The sequence below is a fragment of the Sorghum bicolor genome, chromosome 6 (assembly GCF_000003195.3).
Source record: "Sorghum bicolor cultivar BTx623 chromosome 6, Sorghum_bicolor_NCBIv3, whole genome shotgun sequence".
Lineage (NCBI taxonomy): Eukaryota > Viridiplantae > Streptophyta > Magnoliopsida > Poales > Poaceae > Sorghum > Sorghum bicolor.
This window is the reverse complement of record NC_012875.2, coordinates 58,065,654-58,084,234: the sequence shown is the minus strand read 5'-3', so window position 1 is coordinate 58,084,234 and position 18,581 is coordinate 58,065,654. Positions and strand designations below refer to the sequence as shown.

At 40.5% G+C, this 18,581-nt stretch overlaps 1 protein-coding gene across 1 annotated transcript; it reads right to left on the bottom strand.

The window, feature by feature from the left end:
• Nucleotides 2,430–7,552, bottom strand: LOC8068481 (crossover junction endonuclease EME1). Its single transcript, XM_002447173.2, has 12 exons — nucleotides 6,847–7,552; nucleotides 6,489–6,580; nucleotides 6,138–6,203; nucleotides 5,996–6,061; nucleotides 5,762–5,915; nucleotides 5,514–5,656; nucleotides 5,219–5,394; nucleotides 4,414–4,471; nucleotides 4,216–4,334; nucleotides 3,612–3,701; nucleotides 3,068–3,182; nucleotides 2,430–2,988 (listed from the first exon to the last, which is right to left on the bottom strand). The coding sequence occupies exons 1-12, from the start codon at nucleotides 7,385–7,387 to the stop codon at nucleotides 2,824–2,826; spliced, it is 1,785 nt and encodes a 594-aa protein (XP_002447218.1). The 5' UTR covers nucleotides 7,388–7,552; the 3' UTR covers nucleotides 2,430–2,823.

Genomic DNA, 18,581 nt, shown 5'->3' with positions numbered 1-18,581 from the left:
CCTGCGCCGAGCGCCTGGGACCCTGGGCGCGGGCGTGGCGTGTATCGAGCGCCTGGGTGCCGGGAGCGGGTGCGCCGAGCGCTGCGCCGGCACGCCGCCGTCGCCGCCACCTCAGTTAGGGTTAGGAGAGGAGAGAGTTGGGGAATGGGGATGGCAGGACGGACGAGAGTGAGAGTGAGAGACTGAGAAGGTGGGCTACTGGGCCGAGTCTAGGAACTGGGGAAGGACGAAGGCCTGGCTGGCTAGTGGCTTGGCTACATTTCGGTTCTTCGGGGTATTTGGTTCGGTGTCAAAGCGAAACCGAAGCCGAAACCGAACACCGAACAGTACAGAAACGAAAACCGATACCGAACCGAAAAACCGAAAAATCGACTATTCGGTTCGGTTTCGGTTCGGTGTTCGGTTTTCGGTGAAAATGTGCCCAGGCTGACTGCTGCCGTATGCTACATGCATGTGAATATATTCAATTCCATAGGGAGTCTTTTCGATCATCTAGGAGGAAGAAAATCAATTGTTGAAAAAATAGGCTTTCTCTCGGAAGCAAAAAAGAAATCTGGTGTTTTTAGCATAATTTGCGGTGTTCTATCAACAGAAGGAAGGAAAGCAATAGAAGAGCGACCTCAGGATCATATCATACCCAAAAGGATGCTGCTGCTGCTACTGGTAGCCACCCTTTGCTTTGCTAACGTGTCATACTCACGAAAGCTTAACACACGCAGCCTGCCAATGGAGAACCAACACGAACCCTGGAGGTTACTCAATTACCTGTAGTTGAAGCTACCGTCTTATACTTATGTTATAATAGTCGACCATGGACCATTGGGGCATCTATCACAACGGAGAAGAGAGACAGCCCAAAGAAAGCTACACGCAGGCTGCTCAGCTGGGGATAATGTAAACTTCTCCCCCCCTCGTGAAATCTGCATCATGACCTCATCATGGCGACCAAAGAAACCAGGGCCTTGTTTAGTTCCGAAAAGTGAAAAGTTTTCGGTACTGTAGCACTTTCGTTTGTTTGTGACAAATATTATCCAATCATAGACTAATCAAGATATTCGTCTCGCGATTTACAGCTAAACTGTGTAATTAGTTTTTGTTTTCGTTTATATTTAATGTTTCATACATGTACCGCAAGATTCGATATGACGGAGAATCTTAAAAACTTTTTGGTTTTCCGGGTGAACCAGAGTGTTTTCGGGGCCTGCTTGCCCAAGATTCTACAACAACAATATCATTGGGCATGTGGTGGACCGGAACATGAATGAATCTGGCGGCTCCGGGGCCTCCGGCGACACGGGTGCAACCGAGTATAATGCAACCCGGCAGGTGAATGCACATGCCGGCTTCGGATGCAAGGCACCGGCAAAGACTGCAAGAGAGAGGGATTCTTGAGAGGTCTCCTCTCTTGACATTACGGTGACCACCTTTGGATGTAGGCGTCGGCATGCATTTGTTGGTCCAAAACTGCGCACAATTCCAAGAGAGATTTGGGCCAAGACATCAGGATTTCACGATCGGTTTCTGCGATGCCTGCTCATGTATGCATCAATTCCATCCTATCTCCTCCCCCTTTTGTCGTTCCTTTAAACCATTTTTTTCCACCCGTTTGGATTCGGACGGTTCATTTGGCCTCTGCATGTATAGCGGAATCACGCTTCCTTAGCTTTTTTTCGTGGCTCAGGAAATGGAATCGCGCCTCCTGAATCTATGATGGTGAACGGGGCCGGCCTCGAATTGGAATCCTGGAAGAGAGCCCGGGCACGGGCACGGGCGGGCAGGCGAGCATCTGTCTGTCTGGAGCCGGAGCGTGCAGCGTGCTGGTCGTCCCGTCGTCCGTGCTGGGACTGGGAGCACGCGGCCGTGTCCGGTGCTCCACCGCCCAGCCTGCAGCCTGCAGCGAGGGGACGTCTAATTTGTCCGAGGCACATGCGGGATGCGGCCCATGCACCATCAGTACTCGCTGCGCCCGATCAATCTCCGGCTTGCCCTGCAGTGAAAACTGAAAACGATGCCTGTCCCAAAAAATGCTGCCCAGGCACCCCTGCCGTCCCAGCAAAGTCTCCTCTATTCTTCAGTCGTCTGCGTCTCTGCGAGTACGGCAAGCCTGCATCAGATGGATCGTAAACTCGGGCATAAAATCATATTAGGAAATAGGAAGAGTACACAAAGTTATTAATCTCTGGACAGCCATTCCCAAGTAGGAGATGCTTTCCACAGAGCATATTCGGAAGAACAAACTTTACTGCAAAACTAGCAGCGCAACGCAAGGGACAGTTTACTGGGAGCTGTACTCCACAAAGGGGTGATGGCATCTTTCAGTGGATTAATGCGGGTAATCGTACAATGCACGGCAGCACCAGAAGGTACTTTATATGACACTGCCGACACGGACAAATGCAGCACTGGTCGATGAATGAAGGGCCCATATATGATATAGAGACACAAGCAAACATTTCCTTGCGCCTTTATGAACTTATTATAACATTATCTTTGGTTCTCAAAAGTTGCAGAAGACTGCTGGTCCACATAGCTTAAAGGCAGTAATCTAAGCACAGCGATGCCTTACTATCCAGTTTCCCAGCATTCGACCAAATGCTTTTCACAGCTCGCTAATAAATAAAACATACAGGATACAGCTTGTGCCATCGTGTAGCATTGCAGGTCATGCTTTGGGCACTGAAGATCGCACGAGCTAATGCGACTTTCACCCTACCCTGACAATGCATCAGTAAAGACAAGCATGATCAAAAGGACGATATGTACACAAACCGGTCATCAAGAGGGCATGCATACATTGATGGCCAAGGTCCAGATGATTAAGCACTAAGCTCTACCGCCAGCTTCGGGGTCATCTGTATCCAAGTCTCCATTTTGTGCCATGAGCATTCTGTACACCCTTCTAGAGCATTTGTCACCCAACCTTCTGCGTTCATCACCCAGGCGATCTTCCGACTTCAAGTCGCTAAGCAGACGTTCCTTCTCGGCAACCTGTTTCAGAGACAAGTTAATACAGAAGGGCATAGTTCCTAACCTTTTTTACTCGTATGAACCCAGGGACGGCACTCACGGTTTTACTGGCATCCATATATTCATTTAGAAGGGATCTCATACAGGGATACTTCTTCCAGATTGCAAAAGCATATCCTGGCTGGATGCCAGGGATAGCTATTAAAGCTTTTAACCTGTCAGATATGATACATGTGCAACGGTTCATGCCCATGATAGCCAAATAGATGCTGTCCATCTACATGAAACTATTGTAAAACAGAACTCAAGAAAAATAATGAGCTAGAAACTATATCTCAGTTATTTATTTCAATTACTATTTCAATTGGCTTAGTCCAAAGAACAAATCAGAATACTACTACTAAGCAGAAAGAATTCGGGAACCTAGTAGAAAGGTTAGGCTAGACACTGCATAGGAGAAATCTCATCAGTAGATGAATGAGTGACTAGATTTTGTTCCATTACGAATCAGATAAGAATTCAGGAACTGATTGTAGACTATAGTGCATGCTGAGGGTGGGGGGTGTGCGGTGAGGTGTGGTGGTTAGCAAAACAGAGGACAGTCAATGGAGGTCTGGTTCGGTATTTACTTCTGCACAACATACCAGGTGTTGTTCTTCGCCAGGTTCTTATGAACAAAATTTTTAGGGATAACTGCACCATTAGCATGCACAGATAACCATGTTAGTGGTTTCCTGCAAAAAAAAGTCCGAGAGGAAATTAATCAAACATGGAAATGCTTCTGGCAGCAAATAGAACTGCAGACCTGCACTAAATGCATATCCAGATCACATTGCCAGAATAAACAGTACATGCCAAGGATTTAACATATTGTGTCATTTAAAAGCATTAGTGGTACATCCATCAAAAAGAAATATGCACATGCCTGCTGAACTAAAAGAACTTGGTAAACCCGTATGCATTTCTATTTTTTACTTGTCACTCAATTACACCAATGATAAATATCAGAGGTTTTGCTGTTCCACCTCATCAAATATTTCCATGCATCAACAGGAATACATGTTTTTTTTATAATGCACAACATACTTTTAACAATTAGAACATCAACTTTTATCTTTTTTACTATGATGTAGGTTCCAACAAGACGGCATGATAGACTCATTGATAGCACGAAACAGTGACCATACATAGCACTTAAGCATGTTTCTAGATTCACTAGCCGAACTTGTCTAAGTAAATGTAGCTTGCCTGAATTTGCATTTTCCAAGACTAGACGTCAGGCCCACAAGGTGCTCTACTACTTCAGCTTCATCTATGCATTGCCTTGAGTGAACATTAATATAGTGTGTTGCCAGTTTGCATAAAACCTATACAAAGAATAGCTGTAACGCATCCCAGGATAATAAAAGTTCATCATGAAAAAAAATGCAAGAAATGAAAACAGACCTCTTCCACTGGTGGACGTCTCCAAGTATTTGAAGGGTTCTTGTATTGACTTTGCTCACTGACATGACAACAAAAGGCATTTTAGTTTTAGCAGATTCAGGTGGTCAACATTGGTTACTTTTCCTACTACACAGAAGTTACCATGCACATTCGTCACACAATCCAAAACGCCCACAAGGTGATGCACAGTGAACAGCAGCCTCACCCATATCCCAACTCCCAAGGTCATACTAATTGGGCTTAGGCAAGTTAATATCATCAGGGCGTAACATATCTTGTTATCAAATGGAAAATTTAGAATATTATTGGGAATTTGGGGACCACCTAATTGCCACCCTTTGTCATTAAGAAAAGAAAAAATGGCGCCCTCATTTCATTTTCCATCAATTTGCGTCCTCATTCACCTGGCACTGAACCTTATCTAACATTACTTTATTACATGGCAATACAAGTAAGTTTTTCACTCGTCCCTTCTATTTTCATACTAAAAACTCCAGTTGGATGGGGACATACCAAAGTTCACTAGGTTATGGTTTGAATGACTAGGCCCAAGACAAAGCATAGGGAAGATAGAAAGGTTACTTTTGATCAAACATCTGTATTCATCCCCCCCTCCCATTTCCAAAATAAATAACTACTGAATCATAAGAACTGAATTAGCTAACATGCTGTTAAAAAGATTCAGAAGGTTTTGTTAAAGTTTGGCAGTGAACACAACATGCAAAGATTAAAATGTTTTTTTTTCTTCTTTTGGAGGCCAAACTAGAAACAGTCAAACATATAATTCAGACTTTAGAGAGCTCACCATTTGTTGACGTAGTTCATCAATTTATTAATGATGTAGCAAATAGTGAATCCTGGGTATCCATCACGAACTCTTTGGACATGATCAAAGAATGATCCATTGCTTATAAGATTACAAAATTCCTCGGCTTCAAGCACAATTGCAACATATTTCACTTGTGACAATGGATTTTGGTTCTGTAGAAAGATATGTCAGTATGTCACGCTACGATTTTAGGATACATTATTATGTGGTACTTTAGAAAAGAAGATACAATGTTAAAAGGTTAGAGATGAACAAAGGAAACATGTAGCACCATATCACAGCTATCTTTAAGATCGGAAAATGCCTCAGCAATATCATCAGGAACATCCAACTTCCATAAAATCGAACCACTAATTTTATTCTTAGTAGGTTCATAGGAAAGACCGTTCTCTGTCAAACTTGAAAGAAGAGGACCTATTAAAAAGAGGCAGATATATTAGTAGTGGAAAAATATGGAAACAATGAATGACAATAAATTGATTTTTGTGATACAACTTAATTCACCATACTCAAACAGACCTCCAATGGAGCCCCTTTGGATAACACTGTTGTCAATCTCAACAGTAATACATTCTAAAGCAAGTTTTCCTGATTCCCACTTCTGAATTGCTTTTTCCATTTTCTTCTTCTTAGCTAGTTTATCTTTCAAAGCTTGCTTCAGTAGTTTATCTTCCTACAAAATAACCAATATGTGCTCTAATAATCTGTCTTATGCATGAATAAGCATATTCTTCTATGAAACACTTGCTGAACCTGTTGTTTTTGTTTTCTTTCTTGCGTCAGTTTGTCTTTCTCCTCCTTTGTCAGTTTCTTCCCTGCCTACATAATTTGCAAGAATCCCCCATCACTTAAACTACATGTCTTAACTTGAGTCCCTTCTTGACAAAAATCATACCGGTTGTCTTTTCTGCTTTGCCTGCACATGTTGGGCATCGTCGTCCTTCTGGCACATCATCGCTTCCTACATAGACATGGTGTTCTGTCACTTGATTACAATTAGGCGTGTTGATATATCTAATCTTAATCAGTAAGCAATAGACATGCGCATGCACAACTACTAAGTTTTGCCTTTATTTATGCAATGAAGCAATGTTTTTTTCTTGAATAACATATAATGTTTCTACTTATGCAAGAATACATTGCGTTCAAAATATAACATATATACATCCATAAACAAAAAATGCATATAAGTCAGTACATGTTTTCCCTTTTGTCAAATGAATTCTACCATAAGATCAGACTTTACCGTATTGCTTGGCAAATTGGTTGAAGGCTCCCTGTTCATGATGTCATCATCTGACTCATCGTCACTATCAAGTGATATCAGAGAGGTAACTCCTGCGAAATAGAAACAAGTGTCATTAATAGCAGACTGTAGGCAAACCATGGTGAATTTAGAACCGAGCGCACTGCATTGCAATTCCTTTTGTTTTAACTACCTTAACTTAATGTGAGCTGAAACATTACTAGAAACAACTCTATTCTATTAGACACAAGAAACCATCTTAAGTGAACAAAACCAGTGTACTTAACAAGATTAGTACTGTAGTAGATACCTCATGACTGAAACATAGAGCAAGCAGACACAAGCGAGGACACTTTACCAGATCCGTTTTGTGCCGGCGGAGCGAATGACATGCCAGGGGCAGCAGGTGGCCTAACCGAGCGCGGGGAGGCAAAGCCCGGGGTCTCAACAGCAACACTGCCGAGGCCGACAGAACTGGGTACAACCGTCTCCGGGGACTCGGAGAAAGCGGGGCAGCGAAACAAAGAATTGGGCCTGTCGGTAGCAACGGCACCGGGGGATGAGGGCGCTACGTCGTCGTCCACCACAAGAACCGGCAGCTTGGGCACCGAGGAGAGGCGCGGCTTTGGCGGGGACGGGGTGTCGTCGAGGTCAATGGAGACCGAGGAGCGCCGCCGCTTTGGCGGGGACGGGGTGTCGTCGAGGTTGATGGGGCCCTCCGCCGCGAGGAAAGGCCGCTTCTGCTGGGGCGGGGACGGCGAGAACGCGTCGAGGAAGTCGCGGGAGGAGATTCCGGAGGATCCGATGGACCGCCTGCGAGAGGGAGGGGAGGCGACGGCGAGGCCATTGTCGTCGTCGTCATCGTCGAGGATGTCGACTACGGGAACGGAGGACGCCATGGGCAGAGCTGGGTTTGGGGATTCGCCTAGCCGAGGCGAGATGGGAATTTTTGGATTTGGATTTTGAGCGGTTTGGCGGGTTAGGGCATCCGGGCTCCGGCCGCGGCGCCGACTCGACTGCAGAGTTTCTCGCTGGCTCGCTGCGGCGCGTCTGTTGCGGGAGGAAGGAAAGCTTCGCAAAATTGCAACTCGGCCGTTGCCTCAGGCTCCAGCATCCACGCACGAACGCGGGCTGGGTGCCCCTGTCCATGTTCCGATTTCGGATGGGCCACTACCCATTTCAGCTGCTGTCTGCGCTGCGCTCGTGGGCTATATGGCCTATGGGCTTCTTTTGTGTACAGATCCTTTATAATTTTTTGAAAAAAAATCTGTTTTTTCTTGTTGGAATTTAAAAAAAAATCGACTTTTCTTGAAAGCTAGTAAAGAGTTACTGTGGCGACAGCTTACGAGTAGCACGGAAAGAAGCACGCTCACCAAACTACAGCTCATCAGGTTCCATAGCCATGGGACCCATTAATCAGGCCTTATTTAAATCTAGTCTAGGCTGTAAAATTTTGAGATGTCAACTGTCACATTGAGGTATCACATGAAAGTGTTTGGAAAGAAATAATAAAATAAATTACAAAAATCATTAGTACTCCGTGAGATAAATTTATTAGACCTAATTAATCTGTGATTGGCACATGTTTATAGTAGAATCATGGTGTCAAATCATGGACTAATTAGATTTGAAAGGTTCGTCTCGCAAAATAGTCGTAATCTATGCAATTGGTTATTTTTTTAGTCTATGTTTAATACTTCATGTATGTGTCTAAATATCTGATGAGATAGGGAGTAAAATTCAGGAGGAGAAACTAAACAAGGCCATCCTCTAGGCATCTTCAAGACATGTAAACTTCCCTTTCCATGAGAATCATTAACCGTCTCTACATGAAAGAAAAACGTTGGTAGCGTTGTATCTTTTACATTCAACCTTGCCATCTTGTTGAGTCTTTCAAATACTATAAGCAAATCCTACAAATATAAAGAGGTTGAGCTGTTTTGGAAGACCAGGTAGGTTTCGCCAACCAGTCGCCCACGTATCTCGGACGGTGGATGGAAACACCTCCAAACCAAAGCAACACCACACCACCTAAATGATGCTAAAGATCAGCTAAAGAAAATCATGTATATCCATTGAGCTTATTCTCGAATCTGCTAGCTATTCAATAGTATTTTTTCCCTCACAACAAATTAACAAACAATACTTTCAGTCACAGCAGCCAAGCAAACAGGGCTGAACTACCTGTAGCTTGCCTTGTACTGTTAGTAGTTTGCCGTTGTCCTTGGCTTTTGTGCGACTGCAGAAGCAGCGGGCATTCCATTTTCTAAAACGTATTGATGGTCATAAAAAACTTTAACTCTTTGACGCGTTTGATTTGTTACGATGAAAGTCTTGCCAAAATTGAAAAACTCACTCCTTCTCAAAGAGAAGAAATCGTTATTTTGTAAATATTTAGTGTAGGGGTTTGAAGTAATTGCCTATTTGAATGCATAGGGCTAATTGCTAGCTTGATAAGTTTTAGCCCTAATACATTTAAAAATAGTGCCTAATAGATATGCTAATTTGCTAGCCAAGTCTATAACTAGTTAATAGCCAACTAGTTGGCCAACTCTGGCTAATTTAGACTAATTTTTAGCCCTAACTGATTCAAATAAGTCTTAAGTTTCTCCAGCCTCTCAAACAATTTTTCAGATTAATTTGACTAAAAGAAATTTGTTCATGATCTATGGAAATATTTGGTTCCAATACCAGCTTGGTCTCCAGAGTACAAATATCTTCCATGTCATATTTGAATTCGTCTCTATCCTCTTTCCAAAAAGAAATTAGCCCTAATGCACTCCAGCTTCCTCACATGAACCCCTAGCCTCCCACATGTAACAAGTGGAAGCCCATAAGAAACGTTGGAACACACCAAAGGTTTGATTTACTTTCTCCATACTGAAATAGAGTATACTGTGACTTTTAAAACGTGTATTGAAAGACAAATATTCTACATAATAACTATGTTTTGATTTGGCAAGGTTTGTTTGAGAAGAAACTCTATAGTTAGAATAATCTATGGGTACATGTGTTATCTGAGTGTTTCTTTAAGTTGTCTTAAAATTTTTAGAACGTACTTTATTACAAGACATATGGAATAGTTAACTTCAACCTCCTACATCTAATTTCCTTTCCATTGGCTCAGTTTTTTGATAATATTGTCAATCAAACCGTGAAAAGTAGAAATTCCTGTGATGTTATAAAAATAGATATCTCGAGATATTTTATTGGTATCTCCTCTAGTACGCAATTAAAAATGGAAGCTATCCTTTTATTTGTCTTCCTCATAGACCCAAAAGCATACACTTCCCTCTTGGTGATGGCAGACCAAAGCAATTGTTTAAGAATAAGGACATTTTATCAGTGCCACTGAAATCATGGTGTGTTTGGTTTATGGAGTCATCTCATGCTTCATGAGGCGATGCATTATGAGTCCATCGCATGATTTTTGGTGGAATCAACTCATTCCTCATGCATATACTAATTATTATTAACTTATGGGGAATGAGGTGGTGATGTATCAACTCATTCAATTCCACAAACCAAATACAAAAAGTAATGAGTGAGAAGATAATGGATCACCTCATTCTTCAAACCAAACACGCCCTCACTACCACATATATGTCGCATATATAGAGATAAAATGAACCATTTTTTGAAATGACATGATGCTTGAAGTACATGTTTGTAGTTCGATAAAATAGTAAAAAAAACACTGTATGATACATAGAAAAATAAATAGCTAAGGGTATTGCATGGCACATACAAAAAAATGTTCCATTTAGGCCTTATTTAGTTACACTCAAAATCCAAAAACTTTTCAAGATTCCCCATCACATCGAATCTTCTAGCACATACATGGAGCATTAAATATAGATAAAAAATAACTAATTGCACAGTTTGGTTATAATTTATGAGATGAATCTTTTGAGCCTAGTTAGTCTATTATTAGATAATAATTGTCAAGTAAAAACAAAAATGCTACAATAGCCAAATTCAAAAAGTTTTTTTGGATCTAAACAAGGCCTTAGTTGTGGGTGTGTGGGTGTTGGGGGATAAGACGTCAAAGTCTTCATCATCTTCATTTTTGAACTATCTATATGTTTAGATCGATGATTGTACTTTCAATTTTGAATACAGTAAAGCTACAAACAACAATAATAGGAAATTCTCAACCAGGCAGTGGAGAATACTTAAAATTGGAGGGTGTAGCTATAATAGAGTGTCGCAAAGCTGATAGGGTGCACAGTGGCATGGTGTTGCTGCTCTACCTACGCCCTACCGCTTGCTACTGATTAGCCTACATGAACTTGATGACAATAGGAGAGCAGGGAACAACCTAGCAAGCGAGGTGAGTTGTCAAGGGCTGAGGGCGTCAGGCTAGCACTAACAAGGCCTTGGAGATGGAGGCCTCCACACCGTCAAGGCTCCAAGATGAAGACCTCCACACTAAGAAGGCCTTGGAGACGAAGACCTATGCACTGAGAAGGCTTTAGAAATGAAGGCTTGTGCACCGAGAAGATACTGAATACATTGGCTTCAGAAATGAAGACCTATGCGCCGAGAGGATACCGAAGAAGGTCCTAAAGATAAAGACATGTGTGCTGAGCGAAGCCAGTAAACTATGTCATAGAAGCGGTGAAAGGAGCCAAAGCACAAAGATGTATACATCTGGAAGATCAAGGCACTTGGAGCTACAAGCCTCAAGAATTAGAACATGTATAAGCTAGAGATGTGCACGTGCTCTTTTCTCTATGCCTTTTTCCATAGGATTTGGTGATTCTTGGAATCAAAGTTTGAATTATATTGTGCCTTTTCTTGTTTGAGCATCTACCGAGGGCTACACTATTAGAGGAGCCAATATTATATATGGACTAAGTCCCTTTAGAAGAGGCCCAATAGGAGTTGGTGTAGTAGCATGTGAAATCCTCCTCGATTAAGGGGTCGGTTGTAGTTGTTGGCTATATATTAAGAGCATGAGGGCAAGGGACTTGCACCCCCTCACTCACTTGCCCTAAAACCCTAATTTGTAACCTTACTCAACGTAAGCTTTCTCTCTCTACTCTTTATTCAAAATGCTAGTTCTAACATTAACAAGGTTAGCTCAAAAAAATTACAAATAGTCAAGTTGTGAGTTGTAAAACAAACTGAGAAACTATTGGTAGAGAACATAGCCTGCACAAACCTACTGAAAGTGACCATTATCACTTAAAGAAACACACACCTCCCAATATTTATTTAACTTTGTATGAACCCTAAAATAAATGTAAGAGTAAATTGATAAGAAACAAATATATCATTTTCTACAAAACTTTCAAATCTTGTAATATTTTTTATCTCTTATTAGAAGTGAACGGCAGATATATCCAAGTAATCTAGAAATTTATTATATAATACATTGCCATGTAGTTTGTCTGTGTATTTTAATCTTGTCTATATTAATGTTACAAAGTACAACAAATGCTAACATCTTATCAAATATTATAGCAGATGGTCAGAACTAGCCACACTAGGCAATTATCATTATCCCTCCTATTCTTCGATGCTAAATTCCTATATGACAACTCTTGAGAGAAAATTTGGTGATGGTTACAAAGTAAATTGTTTCCTCCTTTACTAATAATAATTTCATCAGACTTTATATCTCTGACATTGCACCATAGCTTATCCTAATACACACATTGCATTGAAGCTCGAATGAGAAAAATATTACTACATTTGTCTAGAGAGTGTGAAATAAAGTTGAACACAAAAAGGTAGTGAGGGAAATGAAAAAAAACTCATCGCTAGCTCGCCGATGGCTCAGTCATGCGTAAGCTTATGAGAGCTGTTGTGGGGGGTCACACGATGTGAAGGTGCCTAGCCATGCATCGCAGCCAATAGGTGCTAGACAAAGAGAGGAGCGGCATCATAGCCAGCAAGTGCTAAATAAGAGAGGAGCGGCAGTGGTAGCAGCGACGACGGCGATGACAGTAGCTAGCGTGAGTTCTGGTGGCGTGCTTGTTGAATGTTTCTTTATGAATAGTTTTTCCAGATGGCCCACTAACATGATACAAATATCACCAACTTGTGAAATATTGCAGCACAAATATGATACCTAATAGCCCGAGAAGCATAAAGAAGCTAACAAATCCGACAACTCTTTATCCATTAGGACTCACATATATTTTGATATATTAAATTGCAGCAACGAATGAATTCATGTATCTTCTTCTATCCAACAAACCTTGCAATTTGTTATGGTTGCTAGGTTTGTAATCTTCAATACACTACTAGTATATAACGAGTTATGTGCCAAACGCCAACAAAAAAAACTTTGATTATTGATGGCATCTTCATACTCCTGAGATGTTTCCATTCATTCTGATTTTTTTATAAATCAAAACAATTACCACGACTTTTAGAGTAGTCTTCTTTATTTTTCTTGGTTTCAGTCGACATCATGTATGTAGAATGAATAGTAAGGATATCATTTCTTTTATGATGTCATGCTCAACCATCTTCATGTTTTCTCTTGTTTGTTTGAATTTAGAGGATTACACCACTATCAAAATCAATAAACAACCCCAAATTATAGAGTGTAAGGGCTCGGAGAGGGGTAGTGGGGCTCGAGCCCTCCGAGCCTCCATGCTAGATTCACCTGTAACTACCACCCTTTGTTTGCTCCTTCATGTTTCGAACCTGGATTTATTTTCCTCGAATAACTGTTACCACCCCTTGTTTGTCCCTCCTTGTTTTGTACCTAGAATTTGTTTTGCCCAAGTAACTCGCTTATCATTTGGAGTCGACTTATTTGTCAGAACTTTGGCGAAGCCATTGTAATCAAACATTGAGAAGGGATATGGTTTTGCATTGCTTGATGTTCATTCGCCCTTTTATCTTTAGGAGTGGTCACATCTTTTTCATTCTCCTTATATCCTGCTCTCCTTCTTACGTGCCCTATAATCATTTGACACTCAGTACCGGTGTCCTTTAGGGGGGGTCTTTGGTTTAGGGTGTTAAAGTTTAACAGGTATTGTAACAGTTTCGTCTTATTTGACAATTAGTATCAAATCATAGACTAATTAGGCTTAAATGTAACATCCCTGATGTTACGAACACTAAAACTGGATCATGTCATCATAAGCATTGCAAAGCATATTTGTTAAGCACATCATTATGCATCAACTTAAAATAAGTTTATTTTGGTTGATTGTGCTTAGGGAATTAAAGTGTGTTTATCTTGTGAAGTGATGCTTGTGATGGTTGTTTAATCCCTAGTTAAGGAGGGTGGTAAGGAAATAGCTAAGGAAAAAACCCTAATTTCAAACATAGTTTTTACCCCCTTTTGTGTAACTTAAAAACTAAGCAAAATTTGGGGATGAGTTCAAAAGAAAAGTTGTAGATCTTGTCAAGGTGTACAACTTTGCTGTTTTGAGTTTTTGAAGTTTCAGTACAAAATTCAAAGTAATTTTGAAAATACAGATTTCCAGAAATTGTCCCTTTTTCCAATTTTAATCCCTAATTCAAAACCTATTTGGAATTTTGAAAAGTGATCAAAATGAAAGTTGTAGGGCTCATCAAAATGAACAACTTTTATTTTGGGAGTTTTTCAAGTTGTTGAGAAAAATCAAAAGTAATTTTGAAATTTCTTTCTGCCCCAATTTAAATTGGAATTTTTCCCCAAATTGGGATTTTGAAATTCAAACTGTTTTGCCAAATTCACACTTTTCCACTCAGATTTAGCTTTGGTCACCAAAAGGAGTTTTGTAGCTTGTAAAATTCTGCACAACTTCCATTTTGGTGGAATTTTGTCTTCAGTTTAAAATTTGGGCGAATTTTGCAAAACCACAAACTAGTTGGATAAAGCTCCCTACAGTGACCCGATGAGGATCAGGGGCTCCTCTGTCCCGCCGGCCGCAGAGCGGGCAGAGCCGCGCGCGCGCCCTGTCGCCACGCAGCTGCTTGCCGGCCGCGTCACCGCGCGACGTGGACGTCCGCGACCCCTTCGCCTCGTCCTCTTGAGCGCCCCCACGACCGACGTCGAGTTTCTTCATTTCTGCGACCGAAAACGCCACGCCGATGGAATTCATCTCGCTCCTCCCACCTCAGCCCCGTTGTTGTTTTCCTCTGCTCCGCAGCATCCTTGAGCATCGTCTAAGCCAGCTAATACTCTCTTCCCTCGTCGGACTCGGCCGTGAGCCGGTTTTCCGTCACAGAGCTCCGCCATGGCCGCCATGGGAGCCTGCGCACGTGGCCAGGAGGCCATAAACCTTCTCCGGCCAAGCCACACACACCAGCGCGAGCGCACGAGCCTCAGGATGCTCCCCAACGCTTTCCCTCGCTGCCATCAAGCGTCCATCGGCCGGAAAAGAGGTTTTCTCCGACATCCTCTGCTCTGGATTCGCGACCAGGGACCACGCGCAACAATTTGAAGTTCTCTAGGGGTCTTTCTGCACAGACTGTGACTCAGGTGAATAGTGCTATAAGGACTTGTTTGTAGATGTTTTGTTGAATGTTTGAAAATTCATATCTGGAGTTTGGCAACTCCAATTTTGGTGAACCAAATTTTGTTGTGCTCCTTGAGATGTCTAGTTTTTATTAAAAATATGAAACTGACCATGTTTTGTAGTAAAATAATTGGTTATGATTTATGCCTTTTAATTATGTTTAAAAAGGAGAAATTCATATCTTATTCTGTGTAGATCCTATTGCCCTGAAATTTTTATGGTGTTCTCGTGATGTTATGTGAGTGTTACAGTAGAAATTTCATGTTCAGTAGATGATATATGGTTAAGTTATTAATTTATCTTGTTTAGTGCTTATTAAATAGTTTAAAATTAAACTAAAAATAAATAAATGTAAAATATGGTTCCTCTGCCTTTATATGAGGTCTTTATATCATACAGATACATAATTTAGCTATGTGTTTGTAGAAAATGTCGAGTTTCTTATTTATCTTGTTGCTACATGCTTTCTTGTGATGGAAATTTATCTTTTTCATGGAAACTGCTATACTTATTCAAATGGCATGAAATTTATACAGTAGACTTTGGAGAGCATATATGAGCTGCTGTAGTTTTCTCAGAATTTATTGTGTACTTTTGATATATGGTTATTACTTTGTCTATTTATCTAAATAAATTAATAAAGACATAAAAAGAATTTATTTAGGGATGACCATGATATTTTCTAGTATCTCTTTGATGTATTTCAACTTTTGGTGAGCTGGGTTTTGCCCAGGTCCAAGTTTGGAACATAAATGAAATGTTATTTGTCTACAATTAAATTATTAGTGATTTCTGGACAGTTTCTGGAACCTTATGAATTGCTCTAGGTAAATAATGTTGGATATGAAACTTGTCTATAACAAAGTTGTATAGAATTCATGTATCTAGCTGGTGTTAAATTTTGGTGGCATTTGGCCCTATAGTTTCTGAGTTATGCCTGTTTAAATTTAAGTTTCAGAAATGGTTTCTTTCTGTCAAATCCTGGATCAGTTTCTGTAGTTGTGCAATTTCAACCTACTAAACTTATGAATTATGTTTTCATGATAAAAGATGAATTGTAGTAATTTTCATAAGCTTTCCAAAATGTTATGGATCATGAATTTTGGTGATCTAGAACTCTGGTTATAGATGTATGAAGCTTAATGTCTGATTCTGTCCAAGGTCTGGACAGAATTGTTTATTCATACTGTTTGGCCATGTTATCTATTAAATCAGTTCTCGAAGATAATAACAAAGTTGTAGAAAATTATATAAGCTTTCCAGAAAGCCTAATATCACCTTTGTTGGATGCTTGGATATCTAATTATGGTTGAATGAAGTTGTGTATATGCTGCTGTCCTGGTTATGTGTGCAAATAGGGTTGATTGTTTTTAGCTAGCCTTTACTTAAATAATGAGTAACTTAATTTCCAAATTAGAATTTGAGTGCTTTTGGGATTGTGTGATGACCTGAGGTCATTATCTTTTATGACCTTTGGCACTTAATTATTGTTTGATGTTAATACTTAGTTACTGCCATTAATATTTAATTAAGAATTGATTAAGATAAATAGAAAACCTAATCATTTTAGGTTTTGATTGATCTTTGGGATTGATTGACAACCAGTGGTTACTTGGCATGATATGCTATGGTTTATTTCATATAAATGATCTTTGTTGTATGATAGCTTCACAACCTTGTTTAATGAAGATGATAAAATTTGCTTAGTAGTAATTTATGTTTTGATAGCTAAGTTAGTTTGTCTCTATACCGTGAAGGTAAGTTGTACTCGAGGTAGTTATGATTGTTGTTATCATCCAAGAACATGTAACCTGTCTTTATCATATCATGAGCATCTCATTGATCATGCATATGCAACTCTACGTGTAGACTACGCTCCGGAGGAATCTAATCCTCAGTGGGTTGCTTCCGAGTTTGTGGGTTCATCTGGTTTTGCTGAGTTGTCGGACTTCCCTTCCGGCCAAGGCAAGCCCCGGACATTAAACCCTATCCTTGTATTTTCATAAAGTTATTTATATCACTTGAGTTAATATGATGCATTAGGTGAATAGGAGTTGAGTGAATCCTATTTGCTGCATTATCTACCTTGATGATTTCAATATTAACCTTGGTACTTGCTTTATGAAAATGCTTAGTATGCTTAGCCCTGCTTATTAGATAGGCTTTCAAATGAGAAAGTTTGAAGGGTTGTTGTGGCATACTTTTATGGTCAATAATATTTCAACTTGAGACCGGTCGGTGGACTTGCTTTAAGAATGGAGTCTTAAAGTAGTGTCTCCAACTGTGTCGATTAAGGACCGTACCGTTGATTGGCCTGTTGTGATTGAGAACTTTGAGTACAGCCCACATGCGCTGGTAAGCCTTACCTATAGCTATTCCGATACTTGAGAACGGCTAACCGCGTACTGGGAGTGGAAAGATGGCGAGAGTAGCGTGTACCCACCTTACGGATCTGAGATGACCGGGAAACATCTAGATTGGCTGTAGGATGGTGGTGTACTGTACTCTCGGGTGACGCTGGACCCGTTCTTGTATGGGAGGATCTATAGAAAAGGTTGACATATGCAAGATTAAGTTCTACATATGTCGTGTGGTACTGAATCCCCAGCTGGGTTTAATCGATTCGAATCGCCGTGTTTCCTCGGATATGGAGCCTCAATCCTCGTACCATCATCGTAGTAATAAGTGAATCTTTGGTATAAGAAAGATGTGGTATGCTTATGCAAGTTTGATAATAGCTTTGGTTAGTCATAAATGATGATTTTGAGTTAAAACTTGAAAGTAGGTTTTACTCTTAGTAAGCTTTTATGCAAAAGAAATGTTTGGATCTTGCTAAAGCCTTACTTTGAATCCCTATAGCCTGCATACCTGAGTCTTCACCTCTTTTCTAGTCGGTTAAGTCTTGTTGAGTACTTTTGTACTCAGGGTTTTATAACCCCTGTTGCAGGTGCTGACTTAGACTGCTAATGGAGGTCATGTCGGTGGGCGCGACATGATTTATCCACCTCTTCTACCTTAGAAGCTTCACCTAGGATGCTTCCGCTACTGTACACACCTTTTAAAATTTTAGTTAAGTTTGTACTTCATCATATGTTGTAAATTAAGTTATAAATCTTCCGCACTCTGATGTAAGTTATTTTTGTAACAAATATTGTAATGTTGTGGTAACTCCATGTTGATCCTGTATGAGTTAAAACGTGGATGATTCGGGTTTCCCGAGGACACCCGACAGACTTCTTGAGTCATTTGGAACTCGTGCACGCTGATCAGAAGTCTTTGAGACAATGATGGGTGCATGTGGGCCACTTAATTCAGGAGATTCTGCCACATTAAAAGATTCGTCTCTCAAATTACTCTCGAACTATGTTTTTAGTTTCATAAATAGTCTATATTTAGTACTCCATGCATGTGTGTAAACATTCGATGTGAAGGGTAGTAAACTTTAACAGATCAAACCAAATGGGGCCTAAATAAAGTTGTGCTGAACCTAGGCCTTGTTTAGTTCCGAAAAGCGAATTTTTTGGCACTGTAGCACTTTCGTTTGTTTGTGACAAATATTATCTAATCATGGCCTAACTAAGATCAAAAGATTCGTCTCGTGATTTACAGCTAAACTGTGTAA

What these genes read in the sequence shown, in the direction of transcription:
- LOC8068481 (XM_002447173.2), bottom strand. Translation starts at nt 7,387, where the DNA reads ATGGCGTCCTCCGTTCCCGTAGTCGACATCCTCGACGATGACGACGAC. An exon ending in CTGGCGAAGAACAACACCTG is followed by an intron (nt 3,183 to 3,611) that starts GTATGTTGTGCA and finishes CATATCTGACAG; the next exon opens with GTTAAAAGCTTTAATAGCTA. An exon ending in ATATGGATGCCAGTAAAACC is followed by an intron (nt 2,989 to 3,067) that starts GTGAGTGCCGTC and finishes TCTCTGAAACAG; the next exon opens with GTTGCCGAGAAGGAACGTCT.